This window comes from Neolamprologus multifasciatus, chromosome 7 (genome assembly GCF_963576455.1).
Source record: "Neolamprologus multifasciatus chromosome 7, fNeoMul1.2, whole genome shotgun sequence".
Lineage (NCBI taxonomy): Eukaryota > Metazoa > Chordata > Actinopteri > Cichliformes > Cichlidae > Neolamprologus > Neolamprologus multifasciatus.
This window is the reverse complement of record NC_140445.1, coordinates 7,201,180-7,218,420: the sequence shown is the minus strand read 5'-3', so window position 1 is coordinate 7,218,420 and position 17,241 is coordinate 7,201,180. Positions and strand designations below refer to the sequence as shown.

The following is a 17,241-nucleotide window of genomic DNA, read 5'->3' as shown; positions in this document are numbered from 1 at the left end:
ACATATTCCAACCCCCCAAAAAAGACAAATTATGGAATTTTCTGCAACTGAATATTTCATTAATTTTGGTTGGTCTTCCTTGAGTTTGGCCTCATTGGCTCAGTGGGCATTATAACCTACAACTCTTGCACCAATGAACATAACAATGAAGCTGAAAAAATGTAGCTTGTTTAATATAAGTTAAAGTAATAGTGTGGTAAGTTGTAACATCTGCATTATTGTTACAACTAACCCAGACTGTTGCTGTTACAACTGACCCAGACTCCTATAGCCATGAACTAGCTAACATTACAGCTAACGGCTAAAACATTAGCACTAAAGACCTACACAGAATATATCCCCATAGACATACAAATAACATAATTTAAGTTTGATGAGTTTAACTGCAAAGCAGATAATGCTATTAGAAATTGAAATAAAGTAGAAAAACTTACTTTTTGGTATACAAATTACTTTTTTTCATGTTAAATTGTCTGTGTTTGACCAAATGTGCTGATTTTTCACATGTGATAGCAGAAATGAATTGGGCATGCACAGGATGAGTCACATCATTTGAAACTTAGCCCTGATTGGACATATTGGAAGTGTTACAACTGACCCACGTTACAACTATCCCCGGTCTCCCCTACTCTCTGACTGCACTGTGCCAAGTATAAAGTTTGGTGAGTGGGCATTGTGGTGTGGGGTTGTTATTCAAGAGTTGGGTTCGGCCCCTTAGTTCCAGTGAAAGGAACTCTTAATGCTTCAGTGTACTAAGACATTTTGCACAATTTGATGCTCCCAGTTTGGGGATGGCCCCTTCCTGTTTCAACAAGACTGCACACCAGTGCACAAAGCAAGGTCCATAAACACATAGATGAGCATTGGGGTGAAACGGCATTTCGGTATGCTGTATACTGTGTATATTATACTGACAATAAAGTCCTTGAATCTTGAATATGTGTGAATAGTTTTGGAAATATAGTTTACTGATTGTTTAGCAGATGTGTCCTACTGCCTTGGCCCTTCCAACCTAAAATAAGTCAGAATTCTTTGCAATATTTTTGTATTTGCATGTATTTAGGAGAGTTTTGTGTCTCTTTGTAGGGCAATTTATGTATCTGTGTGAATTGTTTTGCATTTGTGATTGTTTTTTTGCCTCTTTTTTTTTATGGCATTAGTTTTTTCTTTGTGGTCACTTTCTGTCTCCCTGCAGTCCTTTTTTGTAGCAGATCTGTCCCACTGATCCCCTGACCAGTTGTCTTCCCGTGACCATATGACTTTATTCATTTGACCGGAAATCACACAGAGTGACTCAGAAAGCCTCAAGGGAAATCAGGGCTTAAAGCTGACCTATTCTTCTTTTTCTTGTTTTCTGTCATTTGCTACAATAATGGATGATCACATTAAATGTGATAGTTAGTTTCAAGCAATTAGGCCAGTTTATGTTAAACAATGTGAGGCAAGAGCTCTATTTTTTATTATCTTGGATCTCTTTCATTTTGCTGGGAGCTGGTGTCGTCGTCATCTGAGGCACACAGCTTTGACTGTGAACACTGAGCTGATTTGATGTTCAAATTTTCTGTTTGCGAGGAGAAGCCATTCAGTAGAAGGCTGTCCCCTCAGGAAGGGAAGAGCCAAAACCTTTAAATGGTTTCTTTCAGAAAGAGTATAAGATTGCAGTTTAACATAAATAAGGATTATTTTAGAAAAGCTACTCTCCAAGTCCAAGAATAGAAATTGTTGTCACAGTCAACATGAAAACAACAGATCCACTGACATTTTTAAAAAAGTCTCAATTTATAATTTTCCTTATTCAGAAAGAAAATCTGTGCTGTCTCTTTAAAGAATCCAAATAGTATTATTAATGATGTCATGCATAAATATAAGTTTAAAGGTATATGTTAATTTGAACTGGTGTGTAAGATATTTTCATTCTTGAATGAAGATTTTATTTGATGTTTTTTTGTTGTGTTTGGTTTTGAATGTGAAGCATTGTTACTCTGCAAAGCTGCATTTGTCTGCAAGATGATCTCATCCTAGCTGTTCTTTGTTTCATCGAACCAGACAGCCAACCAGCAGAATAGTGGGGACATCTAGTGGTTTCTTTCTTTCTTTCTTTCTTTCTTTCTTTCTTTCTTTCTTTCTGCAAAACCCCCCAAAAGCATGTGATTCAAGCAGCACTATTGTTACATCAGGGTTACACTATTATTCCTCTTTCAGAATCATGTGAGATCCTAAGATGCAGTGTATTTTTTATGTCCTCTGCAATGGACATTTTACATCTTTTGAACTTATTGAGCTGCCCTACTAAGTCCCGTTGTGCTCAATAGAGGATATCCTTGGCTTTCCAATGATATCTCACGTGTTTGGGTGGCCTCTTTTAGCTCAAAAGAGGCAGGAAATAACAAAAAAGGTTAAACTGAAAGTGATTGCTGTCTTTTTTCATGTCATTTCAGGTGGCTTCAGGTTCCTAGACTCTGTAAAGATTTTCCTTCAACTTGGATTTGAATTAGCAGCTTATTGGTGCGTCTGTTCAAGTCGACAAATAATGTTAAAACAAATGAAGCCACTGGGTTTAACTCTGGATCCATCTGGTGGTTGTATGGCGCTCTAGCAGAGTCTCTGGACTGCATAGTAACTTTTCTTCTCTTTGACATAAGTATACAGAAACATAGCGTGGGCAATGGTCTGAGATACTAATATTATCAAATAAAATCTGCACTTGATTATGATTTCTACTTTAAATAGTGTGAAGGAAACCTCAGACTGCAGTGTTCAGTGATTTACTGACACCAGGTAAGCAATGTTTAGTGTAAAATACACATTTTTATTGTTCAAACACATAACCAATGTTACATTTGTTAAATATTTATAACTGGTAATAATCCAACCCCACTAGAATTAAATAAAACACAAAGAATACAGTGATAAATAATACAGAAGTGATACTTTACATTGTATTACACATAGTCAGATGTTTATAACAAGTAATAAATTATTCTGTTCATCTTTGAGCATAAAAATTAGATTTGATTCATTGGAATCATTTAAATTATTGGATAAATTATGACATATTAAGAAACGTTAGATAATTCTAAAGTGCCTTATGATGCTGATGCTGTTACACAGCCATCTTATGTAGGAATGTTGAATTTAAAAAAAAAAAAGAAAAAAGAAATCTTACAGAAATCTTTGCTATAGTGTAATATTATTGTAATACACAGTGTAAATTATCCTGAGGTACCACAGGAAAAAAAAGATGAGTTCCAAGAGTAAAAATAAATCTCATCCCTCCTCCTCGGCTCAGACACAGTGCACGCTCCTTTAGAGCTGCATACGATCCACCATCACAGTGTGAATTCAGTATCTGCTAGCAGGGCCTCTGTCAGTCTGTCTCGCAGGATCTCCTTAGTTGAGTAAAAAGGCAGATTCAGAATAGAGTGACATGTCAGGGCCTCAGGGAAGTGCTGATCACAGGTGCCGCTCTGAATTTGCTTAACCCGAACCTCCATATGGACCTGGTCCATGCCAAGAATTGGAGCTCTTCTATAACCAGTCAGGAACCCTGAAGAACAACAATGGAAGGAAAATCTTATTACAAACTTATTGTAACAAATCTTGTTACAATAAGTACATAGGGTTTCTTCTGACCTAGCCACTTCATTCAAATAGACTAGAATGGTTACAGTATAGAACAGAATAGAACAGACTGTAAGTAGAAATGTAAAACTGTTTACAAGATGAGTTTAAATAAATTCAATCTGGTTAGTTGGTAATCAATATCAGTGTTTTGTGACAATGCTAATCAACATCCAAAAGATTCTCAGAATGTATCAAGAAGATGGAGCTGCTCATCATTTCCGTACAGTCTTTGTAAGGCAGTCTTTTTTTCATGTTTGTCTCACTTTTATGTAAACTAATAAATACACAGTTTTTAAATGATGATTTCATTTTTAAGGGAAAAGATTATTCAGACCTACCTGACCCCTATGTGACTGCCCACTAATCCCTTGGCAGCAAGAACTGTGATCAAGTGTTTATGCACTAACTGGCTGCTAGGGTCTTGGCATATAGGACCCAGAGTTTTGTCTTTTTACAGCATTTTGTGATTTGTTTCTTTGCATTCACAACTCTGGGTTTTGGTTTCACATCTAATTCTGTTCATTATATATTGTATTTCTTGTGCCCTTCATGTCCCTGTGTCTGAGCTGGTCTATTTGTTTGTCTTGTATCCCTTTGTGTCAAGTTAGTTGTGATTCCTCAGTGTTTATCTGTTTGATTTTGAGAGCCTTAGTTTTCCTCTTAGTTTAGTGTTTCTAGTTTTACACCTTCTTTATTTGCTTATCTGGCTTCTGTTTCCAGTTAAAGTTTGTTGTATTCTAGCTTTCTTTTTATTTATCGTGCTTCCCTTGTGTTTAGTTACTCGCTTTATGACTTTTTTCATTTTTGTTAGTCCTTTGCCTTGTTTGCACTGTGTCTAGTTTAGATTCCCTTGTCTCTTCCTGCTGTGTCTATGAGCTGTTTCCCCCTTTTCTAAATACCTTGTGTAGAAATTGTCTGGATCTTCCCACGGTCCTTTGTCATGTCTGTTTTAGATCATGTCAAAGATTTAACTTTGACTATGAAGCAGGCAAATACTTTTACACAACACTGTACATACCACAAGTCCTTAATAATTCACATTTTAATAACATATCACAGGGAAGATTTCAACAGTGAAAAGCTGTAGAAATTTGTCAAGTACTTACGAAGGAAATCTTTCCTCTGCTCTTCAGTTAGTTCGTCAAACACCTCCCAAAACATCTTTATGGTGGAATGGCGAACATGCTCCAACTCATAAACTGTGTTCTGTAGACAGTGAAAATTATTTGTTTGCAAATGAGTTGATAAAGTCAGGCACATATACAGTACACAGGTATTATGTTGCAGCTGTGAAACTACAGCCTGTGTCTGTTTGGCTGACTGTACCTGTTTAAACTTTTCCCAGTCATACACGTCCTGGCCGACCAGCACTCCCTGCAGCTCCTCTGGTCGAAACAGCCTCACCAAATCCTGGTCACACACCAGGAAGAAGCCTCGCTTGAACTCCTGGAACAGACTCTCCACTGATGTGTTGAAGGCATGATTCACATAGGCCTCCACAAACTCCTTCCTGATTAGTAGGGAAAATTTTAAATCAGCAAATATTTCACCAAGACAGAGCCGCTGCAGACGAACCTCACAAACACTTCATGTTTTATATGCTTACTTATTTTGACTTGTCAGTGGCTTTCCAGGAGTTTGAGGATCCAGGTCAACATCTATTCCATCCCAGTTTATCTGTAAATTAGTTATAAATCAGATGAGTTTAGCTGCAAAACCTGAGAATGAGACAGATTACTGATCATCTTCTATAGTAAAACACATACCAAAAAGTCCATGTAGAGATTATCCAGAACATCATCTTCATAGTTTAAGATGGTCTGCAGATTCCTTTAAGTAAATTCAAACAAAAAGTTGTAATAAAAGAAGTTCAACTATGTACATTTTACAGCAGTCACAAGTTACTGTAACCACCACAACTTGAAATACATTTTCTTCTGCTTGTCCGGGGCCAGGTTGTGGGACCAGCAGCAGCATGTGTTACTGAAATGAAATGGAAACTTACCGTCCAACAGTCGGGCTGAACTCCATCATATCCTCCAGTGTCGGCTCTAAACTGAGTAGCTTCTTGAACAGAACCAGTGGGAATGGTAAGTGTATGATACACTGGTTGTACAAGGCCAAGCCACACAGTAGTCCAAACAGGAAGAAGTTTCTCTTGCTCTCCTCTGTTGCCTGCATTAATAAAAGTTCACTTTGGTTCTATTATTGCTTATTGTTAAAACTTTAATCCTTTAACCAATTTTATACAGTTGGTGGGTTCAGTTTTAAAGTCTTACATTGGAGGGAAACCATGCCAGGGTTTTGGAGTCATTGAGCATGAACATCCCAGATTCTTCTGACACCATTTTACGAAACAGGTGGTGAAAAAGGTCTCGTTTGTAGACATCTTTGATGTTTGGATCCTCATCAAAATAGACCTGCGAAAATATAAGAGTTGCGGAAGTTTTTGATGAGAACAGTTGCAGAAGAGTCTGGATATACTTTAATCATCAGGGGAAAATATTCACCACAAGTGGCTTCTTGCAGGCGCTGTGAGGAGCAGCTTCCAGCTCTCTGAAGGTGCCTTCGAAAAGTGACGCACGCTGCAGCCGCAGTTCAAAAAAATTTGGATTTGACAGAGGATTCAATTTATCAGGCCAACCAAAAGCCACCTGGTGCTGTCTCTACAATAGAGATAAAAAATAAAATATTGTTAAAAAATTATTTTTCTCCTTGAATGACATTTTATTGAATACAGTAAGTCTTACTTCGTATAATGGCATTTATTTTGCTGTGCACTGGGGGGCAGCACAGTAATCCATAATAACAATGACTACTGCCTCACAAGATTACTGGGACTAAATTTGCTGATAGTTTCATAATTGAAGAACAATATTATCATTTGACACACTTCCAGTCACCTGATGAATAATCTGTCTCATTTAAGCACTGCTCAGGTTATCAGGCTGCTGACTGTAGAAATGTTTAGCTTATTTTAGAGTTTAGAAATGTGTTAACATAGAATGTAGAATTATTGTAGAGACATTGACACTGCCCTCAATGTAATAAAGGCCTGATGGTGTCCTGAATTTAGGAGCAGAGTATAGGAGACCCTCCCCAGTTGAACTGTGAAAGTAAAACAGAGAGGAGTTAATCCTGAGAGGAAATTCCCCAGAGAATGTTTGGGTGGGGGTCTCAACATTTGACCTGGATAACTGTGGTCTGGAAGGGAAATGGGTTTTTTATGACCTCTAGGGAGTCACCTACACCCACAGTGTTTTAACTGTCACGCACACTCACTTACGTGCACACACACATACACACAGGTATGCGTACACAGTCACACACGAGCACTCACATAGACACAGACACAGAGTTTGCAGCACACCGTAGGGGGGTTTTATGATGGGGACGCCTCTATAAAGCTGGCTGTAACTAACAAAGGGGTGAAGATTTTGCAGAGGGACACACCGGCCTCGTCTTCCCTTCTAGAAGTGCATGCTTAAATGAAGATGAATAAAGATGAATAAAAGTTTTGTGAAAATGACTACTGAGTTCCGGTGCCGTCTCTGGAAGTTTCGACGAATAAAAGAACAGGGGTAAAACTGATTTCGCAACATGACTAATTAAATAACTCCTCCTGTTTTTTTTTTGTTTTTTTTAATACTGCAGGTAGTGTAAAGCAAATTTGTGGAAGATAAAGCAGTTGCTTGGTTCAGGCTTAAGTTACCTGAGTGCATTCAGAATTCATGTCAAACACTGTTTTCTTCGATTGCAGATCCATCACGATTGGGAACTTGCACAGGATGAGCGGCTCAGCATTTGCATACTGAAATAGAAAAATCCACATAGATCATTTAGGTTTACCAACCAATGAAAATCATTTCTTTGTAATATCAATATCAACATTAGGCATTGACTAAAAGGGACGGAATCAAAGGTTAGAATAATGGAATAACAAAGTATGACACAGTAGATTACACACAGAAACACTACTTTAGACCAGAACATTTTACCTTTTGTTGTGACTGCAAAAGCCAATGTTGCAAATCCTCAAAAAGGAATGCTTCATCAGCTGACACACAAAAATCACTTTCTGGTATCCTTCGAGTTTCTGCAACCCTGCTGTTGGCCTTTAAAGGAAACATTTGACTTTGAATTTCTTTTTTTTTTTTCAGGTAAAATAACTGACAGATTAAGGCTTAAGAGGGAGTAAAATGACTGTTTTAGGATATTTATACTAACATTGTACATATATTGGAGGACTAGCAGCAGATGTCTGACTCCAGAGTTGCGAGGTACAGGTTTAAAGGACAGGATCTCTGATAGGGCCTGCTTCCACACCTTAACGTATCGCACCATGGTGGAGGGTGACAGCGAGGACCACCAGTCACCTGAAGAAAAACAGAGAACAGATAAAAACTACATGCCATGAAACTTTGAGCACTTTGTCACCTTCCAGATTAAAACGAGTATTGTGATATCATGTAGACAGCTGTGACAGTACCTATGATCTTAAGACTTTCATTCGACAACCTTGCTACTGCACCAGCTACCGCCTCAGCGAGCTCTGTGCTCTGTTGCCATGTTTGTTTCTGGATTGCATGCAGAAGCTCATTGAGAAGAAGGTAGATTCTCAACCCCTCCACTCCAACTGGTTTCTGATCAAGGGAAGGGAGCAGGTGTAGCACAGCAGCCTCGATCTGTTTGAAGATGATTCCAAAAATCACTGAACAGCAGGTAGCTCCAGGTACATTGAATGTGGCTTTTGTTCGACGGTGTTCAGAGGAAAAATGCTAGGACTATTTAGTCATTCTTTAAAAGTCAGGAAGCTTATTCTGTTAACACAGACAAGAGCAGTGCCTGGTCAGGGAGAGTGTAACCAGTTACAATCTGAAGTTGTCTAAAGGGTTAGCTATAAGGATACGTTCACTAAATGTGTCATGTGTGTATGACTGATCAGAATGTGGCCATGCAGAACAAACTGAATATCGGTTGCAGTTTTTTCAAGAACCGCTCATCTGAACACCACGAGTGAGGAACTGAAGTTCTGATTTGGATGCTCATCAAATTAAATTCTAGTATTTTATTAGTTTCTCAATCGACGCTTAGAAGATATTTGTGTCTGTGTGACACGTCTGTACAGATTTAGCTTTATATTACTAGGCATTTATGGACAAACACAGATTTCTCAAATTATTAGTAAGATATTTATAAAAGAACAAACAAACAAACGCATAACTTTTCTTACAGATTACTTATGTATTCTAGCAACATACCTTTGCCCGAGCACTTTCCTTTGTTAACAGTTTCTTGAAAGCAAGCTGTGCATGGTTCAGGTTTAAGCCGTGGTACTTTGGTGAAGTTTGGAAATGTTTATCACCGCTAAGAAGAAAAAGAAAAAAGTCCATATCAAAGTATTGCACTTATCTATCTATCTATGAATTAATATATATATATATATATATATATATATATATATATATATATATATAATGCAACTATAGCCATGCTTTAGTTATTTCAGGCCCGAGAGACTAGATAGCCCACCTTTGAGATGAGAAAAGGAAGAATGTGGTGCACAGAAACTCTGTATTTACCTTTGCTCAAGGAAGCTTTTATTCAGACAGGATGCAGAGGAAAATGCCCTGTAGATTTCCCTGTGAAGATTAAATGTTTTCATTCCATTGCAGTAAACATTAATAATTTGAGTCACAGAAGCCATAAAACACCAGGCAACAAGCTGTGACTGCCAGTGCATCATACGTACTGTTTTTTCTTTTTCCATGGCTTTGAATCACATTCAGAGATCCATTTGTCAACCATGTCATCAAGACAGTGTTGTGATGCAATGCCACAGTCAGTCTTTGAACTCTTGTGAATGTCCTGTGAAAGAAAGCAGTGATTGTTTACATATTTACACCTCCTCCATCATGGTCTTTACTTTGTGTGTTAGTGTCAGTACCTCATCAGACAAGCATCTTGCAAATGAACAGTTATCTTCTGCGAAGATGTTTATGATTTTGGGCTCACCGGTGTCTGAAATGACAGGTAAACACATTTCTTTCTCAGATACAGCAAATTCATTGTATCCTTAAATCATTAATAACAGAGGTGTAGTTACCATGTGGCAGTCGAACAGGCAGCGGCACAGATGGATTACTCTCCTCTCGATGTCCCAGCTGCCCTTGATCCTCACAACCAAAGGAGTAGACCTTCTTGGATTCAGTCAGCACCAAAGTGTGATTCCTGTGTAGATGATAATATACTAAATATTTAGACCTAAAAACCATAGTTACACTTTACTAACTGCTTTCTTTGAGCACTGTTTACATCATAAATTTAGACAATATGTGTGCCGTACCTTCCACATGCAATCTTGGTGACCTTTGCCCCCCAGAGCTCCGCAACAAGTCGAGGACGCAGTTCGTTGCGTAGTGAGTTGTGACCGAGCTGTCCGTGTTGACCGGAGCCAAATGTAAACACTGCACCATGCTGAGGAGCCAAACACACAACCACAGTGTAAAGTCCCACAGCCATTATTATTGTTTTTCTTCACTGTACTGTTACAATACAGCAGGTAGCAAAAGGCTCAGATAAAGAAACTGTCCCATGCTGTCCCAGCACCAGCTTACACCAATGGACAAATGAAGTATTTAGCAACCACATTTTTCCATTAGGAGCTGGTAGAAACCAAAGAAGAGTTTAAAGGAGAGCACTAAAAAGCTCCAGTTGTCTAACCTTTGTCAAAATGGCCGTGTGGTACTTTCCACAGGAAATGCGCTGAGCTTTCTTCATATTCAAACACTGAACAGGAGCTGGTGTGTGTCTGTCTATAAGCAAAAGGTTTGTCAGTGTTATTATGTTACCAGATTATAATGCTCATTAACATACAATAAAGTTAGGACATTTATTGTAAAGCCACAGTACCTTTTGTGTCTCCCAGCCCGAGCTGTCCACAGTCATTTCTCCCCCAGCTGAAAACACCTCCAGAGACAGAGAGGGCGAAACTCTGGTCTCCTCCTGCAGCGACCTGGATCAGGGGGATCACTGACAGTGATGGCACATGTTGAGGTGATCTGCAGACAGACTTCCTCGTACCCAGACCCAGCTGGCCCCTGCAGTCCTGACCCCACGTATACAGCTGACCATCTGTGGGAGTTTATGAGTTTGTGATCAATGTTATGACAAGCCCATCAGTTGGATGGTCACAAACTGAGGGTGTGCAGTAAAACTTTTTATATAATAAAATTTTATATCCTGGTGCAGATCCCAAAGTTCCTAAAGATAAATCTTTAGGAAGCTAAGTCACGCTGAAGAAAGTTGATTACATTTCTATAAAATAATGCACAAGAAATTTCCATTTTAAATAGAAATGTAGACATGCAGGTGTGCAATGTTAATAATGTGAAAATTCCTGATGGAGAGTCAAGTGTGAAAATCAAGGATAATGTTTATGGAGGACAAAAATTAATCTCAGCTGCAATCCCAATTTATAAGCGTATCTTAGTGCCCAAACACATATGCTGACGGTTCAGCTGATACTTCAATCCCTTGTTTGTTTGATAGGTATGCATGTATTAGGGATACATATCTGTAAATGGTAAATGGCCTGCATTTGTATAGCGCTTTTCTAGTCCTTAAGGACCCCAAAGCGCTTTACACTAGATTCAGTCATTCACCTGGCTCCCAGGTGGCGATGGCAAGCTACATTGTAGCCACAGCTACCCTGGGGCGCACTGACAGAGGCGAGGCTGCCGGACACAGACCACCACCAGTAGGCAAATATGGGGTTAGTATCTTGCCCAAGGATATTTGGCATGCAGCCAGGAGGCAGCCTGGAATTGAACCACCGACCTTCTGATTAGTGGCTGACCTGCTTTGCCACCTGAGCTACACCCATGTCTGTACACACATGTGCCAAAGTAACATGAACTACATGAAAACAGACTATGATATAAAATTACATGTGTATTATGAAGTGCAACCAAATGTGATTGAATGTAAGCCGGATGGGCTGACTCAGTCTGTCTTAATCATTTTAACTTGTCCATTTGTAGCACTTGCAGAACTCTACTGTACCTTTGGTGAGTGCAACAGAGTGCTGACTCCCACAAGCAACTTGAGAAACGTGTATGTTAGAAAAAGCTTCGAGTGGTCTGAAAAAGACGGAGCAAAAGAAGAGAACAGAGCTGAAAGAAGCCATATATGTGTATATATATATACAAAATCCAAATATAGGCATTGTAGGGTCCTAGGACTAGGAATACTAACAATGGTGCTACCTACCTACCTGCCTACTGCTACTAATAATAATAATACATAATGTGACTTTTTATGCCAGCCTGTGGAGCATAATCTGTATCTGTTACCTGGGAGTGAAAGGTGGGTGTCTGGTGTCCACACAGAGAACTTTGCCGCTCACAGACAGCAGTGCGACAACATCATCGCCACAACTCACAGCCTCTATCTTCTCTTTGTGTTTCACAAACTCTGCAGATTCACGAGCCACAAACACAGCAGGTGTGAGTGGACACAGTTCGGTTAAATGTAGCAGAGAGTGAACTTGTTAGTGACACCGATACTCACCCTGCCTGCCTCTCGCTCTTCTCCCATCCTTGTTCTCGTTTATTTGGATAAAAAACGCCTTTCCGTTGCTCTTAACGAAAGCCAGCACGTTTCGACCTGCAGACAGATCCGCGATGTGATGGCTGATGTTTAAATAATGAACTCCATCATCAGTGGTCGTGCTGTCGGTACCGGAGCCGTCTTTCACGTAAAAGCCGCGCTGACAGTCCTCTCCCCAGGAAAACATGTTGTCGTGTGTTTAGGAGCAACAGCTGATCCTCACTGTGTCACTCTGCAGTCTGTCAACAAGAAACGAAACTTACCTGGAAAACAAAACTTAAATACGGCGTGAACAGCGTGACGAAAGGAAACAATAACACGAGTCAGCTGATCAGTTAAAGTAAGGAAAGCGAAAGTGAAACTGATGATAAATATGTCAGACAACGAAAACGAAAATTGTGTAGTTATGTGGGTTTCGTTTCACACGCAGAGGAGGAGGATTCAGGATTGTTAAGGAAGAGGTTGTATTTAAAAAGTGAGTGAAGAAAACTCGAAAATAAATAAACAAATAATAAAAGATCCCAGCAAACTCAGTGGTAAAGAGTATGTTTCCGTGGTACAGTGTGGGAAATGTTAATAATGCTGACAGCTGGGCTCACATTTTTACTTAATAATCTACAAACTACAGCACGCACATTATCACGTGAGCGTGAAATGTATTTTATTTGAATATAACTTTTCCAATCCCCCCACTAAGTAGGCTAAATATCCTCCTGAGACCCAGGGAAAAAAAAGTATTTTGATTTTGATTTTTTTCAGATAAATCAAGTGTTGGGATGGTAAAAAACACATTACAAAAACAAAATTGTTTTTAACTAATTTTATTTAAATTTTACAACATGTGCACTTCAGTGCACAAGGGGACTTCATTGATCACGAATGTGAAACTAACAAAATTCAAGAGCTATTTAAGAAAATTAAATGCTCCACTGAAATTTTTGTAAGCAGGATATTAAAACTTATTTATATAACAATATCATAAAAATGTAGATCATGGGTCAACTTAGAAGTCACTGACACTTCATTAGCTGTAAGCCATTGGTTCAGGAACAAGTGATTGCACTGGGCTTTCTATTTCACAAAAGTCAATTCATTTATGATATCTGAGGAAGTACTGTAATGTTTTTATTTGGAGACACAAAGGAACATTTGGCACTTCCCACATCTCACATACAGTGGGGCAAAAAAGTATTTAGTCAGCCACCGATTGTGCAAGTTCCCCCACTTAAAATGATGACAGAGGTCAGTAATTTGCACCAGAGGTACACTTCAACTGTGAGAGACAGAATGTGAAAAAAAAATCCATGAATTCACATGGTAGGATTTGTAAAGAATTTATTCGTAAATCAGGGTGGAAAATAAGTATTTGGTCACCTCAAACAAGGAAAATCCCTGGCTCTCACAGACCTGTAACGTCTTCTGTAAGAAGCTTTTCTGTCCCCCACTCGTTACCTGTATGAATGGCACCTGTTTGACCTCATCATCTGTATAAAAGACACCTGTCCACAGCCTCAACCAGTCAGACTCCAAACTCCGCCATGGCCAAGACCAAAGAGCTTTCGAAGGACACCAGGAAAAGAATTGTAGACCTGCACCAGACTGGGAAGAGTGAATCTACAATAGGCAAGCAGCTTGGTGTGAAAAAATCAACTGTGGGAGCAATCATCAGAAAATGGAAGACATACAAGACCACTGATAATCTCCCTCGATCTGGGGCTCCACGCAAGATCTCATCCCGTGGGGTCAAAATGATCATGAGAACGGTGAGCAAAGATCCCAGAACCACACGGGGGGACCTGGTGAATGACCTGCAGAGAGCTGGGACCAAAGTAACAAAGGTCACCATCAGTAACACACTACAACGGCAGGGAATCAAATCCCGCAGTGCCAGACGTGTTCCGCTGCTGAAGCCAGTGCATGTCCAGGCCCGTCTGAAGTTTGCCAGAGAGCACATGGATGATACAGCAGAGGATTGGGAGAATGTCATGTGGTCAGATGAAACCAAAGTTTCAAACCAAACTTTTTGGTATAAACTCAACTCGTCGTGTTTGGAGGAAGAAGAATACTGAGTTGCATCCCAAGAACACCATACCTACTGTGAAGCATGGGGGTGGAAACATCATGCTATGGGGCTGTTTTTCTGCCAAGGGGACAGGACGACTGATCAGTGTTAAGGACAGAATGAATGGGGCCAAGTATCGTGAGATTTTGAGCCAAAACCTCCTTCCATCAGTGAGAACTTTGAAGATGAAACGAGGCTGGGTCTTCCAACATGACAATGATCCAAAACACACCGCCCGGGCAACAAAGGAGTGGCTCCGTAAGAACCATTTGAAAGTCCTGGAGTGGCCTAGCCAGTCTCCAGACCTCAACCCCATAGAAAATCTGTGGCGGGAGTTGAAAGTCCGTGTGGCTCGGCGACAGCCCCAAAACATCACTGCTCTTGAGAAGATCTGCATGGGGGAATGGGCCAAAATACCAGCTACTGTGTGTGCAAACCTGGTAAAGACCTATAGTAAACGTTTGACCTCTGTTATTGCCAACAAAGGTTATGTTACAAAGTATTGAGTTGTATTTTTGTTATTGACCAAATACTTATTTTCCACCCTGATTTACGAATAAATTCTTTACAAATCCTACCATGTGAATTCATGGATTTTTTTTTCACATTCTGTCTCTCACAGTTGAAGTGTACCTCTGGTGCAAATTACTGACCTCTGTCATCATTTTAAGTGGGGGAACTTGCACAATCGGTGGCTGACTAAATACTTTTTTGCCCCACTGTATGTTTTACTGTTGCACCCAACCATTCTACAACTGAAATGCCTTGGACTGTTAACCATTTCAGGCAAGTGGAGTGAACCATATTTTGTTACACTCTCATCTGGTTGGGGCTTCCTTTTCTTGATTTTTGGAGAGAACTCTTCATTACTGGTATTATTCAGGTCTTGTTCACATGTTTGTCCCTGGTTTCTCAGCCAAGAGGAGCTTGAACTCCAGATACTGTGAGTTCTTTTGGCACATTGAGATCATTGACAACTTTCAGCAAAGACGTGATCTTGTAGAAACAATCAGGTGTCATGGATTCAGCTATAATTGCGACTCTTGTTTTTTTTTACTTTACTGGAAAACATTTCTGCATTTTACCCATATTTTATTTTTAACTCAAAATCAAAAATTCCAGATTCTCCTACATGTTGGTTTTGGACCAGATAGGACGACAGATTTCAGGTGGCTCTGTGTTTTTCTCTATTACATCTGCCACTGCATCTCGATAATCTTTGTGTGGCTCCTCCTGGGTTCTCACCCTCTCCTATCTGGCTCACATGACTCTCATCTTCTGAAAAATCTATGTTTGAATCTCCCTCAATTATTCTGTTAAGAATTCTCTCTGCCTTTGTCAAAGAGTTGTCTACTAGGAAAAAGTGAAATAAATATAAGTACAAAGTCCCGACGTGCACTAGAGTACACATTAATAAATTAGTCATTTCCTCTGTGAAACTAAATAAGCTTAATTCTTAAAAAACCCTCAAATTATTTACTAGATGTTTATTTTTGAAAATTAATCAAAATCTAATTTTAAAAAACATTTTAAATGTAAATATCATGCTTACCTTTCTTTCTCCCATAAAATGTGCTTGTGGGCATGCCAGCCATTTTGAAAAGGTGGGAAAAAGACAATTGGCAAGGCCACACCCCCACACATGTGATATCATTTTAAAGGTACTGTTGTCCTCTCTAAGAAACATCAGGACTTAGAAGAGTGGCAAGTAGAGTATGAGAGGTACAAGCAAAAACTAAATGTGTACTACAGTGCACAAAAATGAATTACTGGGTCTCAGGAGGATATAGTAAGTAATACAGTTAAGCTAAAATGTGTTATTATGCTCATTTATGTTAGTCTTCATACTGTGTAATCATTTTTAACAGGTGGGGTTGCTGTGATCATAGACGGTGTGCCTGAGGTTATTAAGGATTTCAACTTAAATTAAAGTGATACTGAGCCAGGAGCAGGAGAAAATGGAGAGTCTGGAACAATCAGAAGCTTTTTGCTTGCAGGGATTGGTTAAGTACACACTGACGTCATTGTGTGAAACGTTGTCCTTGTTTGATGTGTAGTATCAATGCAGTAGTCATTTGGACATTTGCACTCTGTGGAGGTGCATAAGTGTAAGACATGCAGAGCTTGTAAATTAATTCAGGATCAGATATATCGACTGCCATAGAAACAAGGGACTTTTCTTGTTTATACACCACTTTGAATTTAGTCATCACAATTATTAACTCTTTCTTTATTTCACAGCTTGTCTTTTGTTCTTTCTTCCTACCCTCACCTCAAATGCCCCTGGCTTGGTTCCCTTGCAACTGCCTGGAAATCAGTGCTATTTTAAAGGAGAACTTTTGTACTTTCCCTTGTTTTCTATCACAGATATATTTTCAAAATGCTGGTTCCCCCACCTGAACATAGCCAAAGTTTAAAATAAATGTCTGTATAAATAGCCTTGGCTTGGTATGATGTCAGATAGAGCAGATATGGTCAGATATGGAGGCTCCACCCACCGACTGCTCAAACGTTTTGTTTGTGGAGGCAGCCAACCAAAAGAAACTTGGTTTAAAATGAAAGGATTATTGGATTATTTTGAACATTGAATCATGCAAAGCTACTTTATCAGAGTCTAGGAATAATGCAGTTTATTTTGAAAACAATATTTTTTTCTTCCAAATTTTGACCAATTTCCTTTCCTTGGGCACAGAGCGTCTCTAATCCAGTCTTTTTATCCCAGCAGATCCACATGAATCCTAATTAAAATGAGTCCTCCCTCCAGCATCATTAGATAGATTAAAAGCAAAACCAGATTTAAAAAAAGTCATTTAAAATGTGCATTTTTCATTCTGGAGTCTCCAAGGTCAACTGGCTTCCCTGCTGCAACAGTGTCCCACAAACAAAACAAAAGAACAACCACCCCCTCCTTCCAGTTTCCTCTGCTACCTGTACTCAACTCCAAA

At 39.3% G+C, this 17,241-nt stretch overlaps 1 protein-coding gene across 1 annotated transcript; it reads right to left on the bottom strand.

The window, feature by feature from the left end:
* Positions 1-3,150: 3,150 nt before the first annotated feature.
* Positions 3,151-16,091, bottom strand: LOC146513659 (putative E3 ubiquitin-protein ligase HERC3). Its single transcript, XM_085165510.1, has 23 exons — positions 12,196-16,091; positions 11,979-12,099; positions 11,689-11,765; positions 10,537-10,758; positions 10,348-10,439; positions 9,971-10,101; positions 9,731-9,855; positions 9,572-9,645; positions 9,377-9,492; positions 9,207-9,266; positions 8,886-8,991; positions 8,114-8,309; positions 7,852-8,000; positions 7,623-7,739; positions 7,337-7,435; positions 6,135-6,290; positions 5,904-6,044; positions 5,630-5,799; positions 5,391-5,454; positions 5,231-5,301; positions 4,951-5,134; positions 4,731-4,830; positions 3,151-3,547 (listed from the first exon to the last, which is right to left on the bottom strand). Exons 1-23 carry the CDS (start codon positions 12,419-12,421, stop codon positions 3,330-3,332), a joined length of 3,015 nt encoding a protein of 1,004 aa, XP_085021636.1. The 5' UTR covers positions 12,422-16,091; the 3' UTR covers positions 3,151-3,329.
* Positions 16,092-17,241: the final 1,150 nt, after the last annotated feature.

Coding starts and splice junctions, on each gene's coding strand:
- LOC146513659 (XM_085165510.1), bottom strand. CDS start 12,421: ATGTTTTCCTGGGGAGAGGACTGTCAGCGCGGCTTTTACGTGAAAGAC. Junction 9,267..9,376: donor CCATGGAAAAAGAAAAAACA/GTACGTATGATG, acceptor TAATCTTCACAG/GGAAATCTACAGGGCATTTT. Junction 8,992..9,206: donor AAAAGCTTCCTTGAGCAAAG/GTAAATACAGAG, acceptor TTTTCTTCTTAG/CGGTGATAAACATTTCCAAA.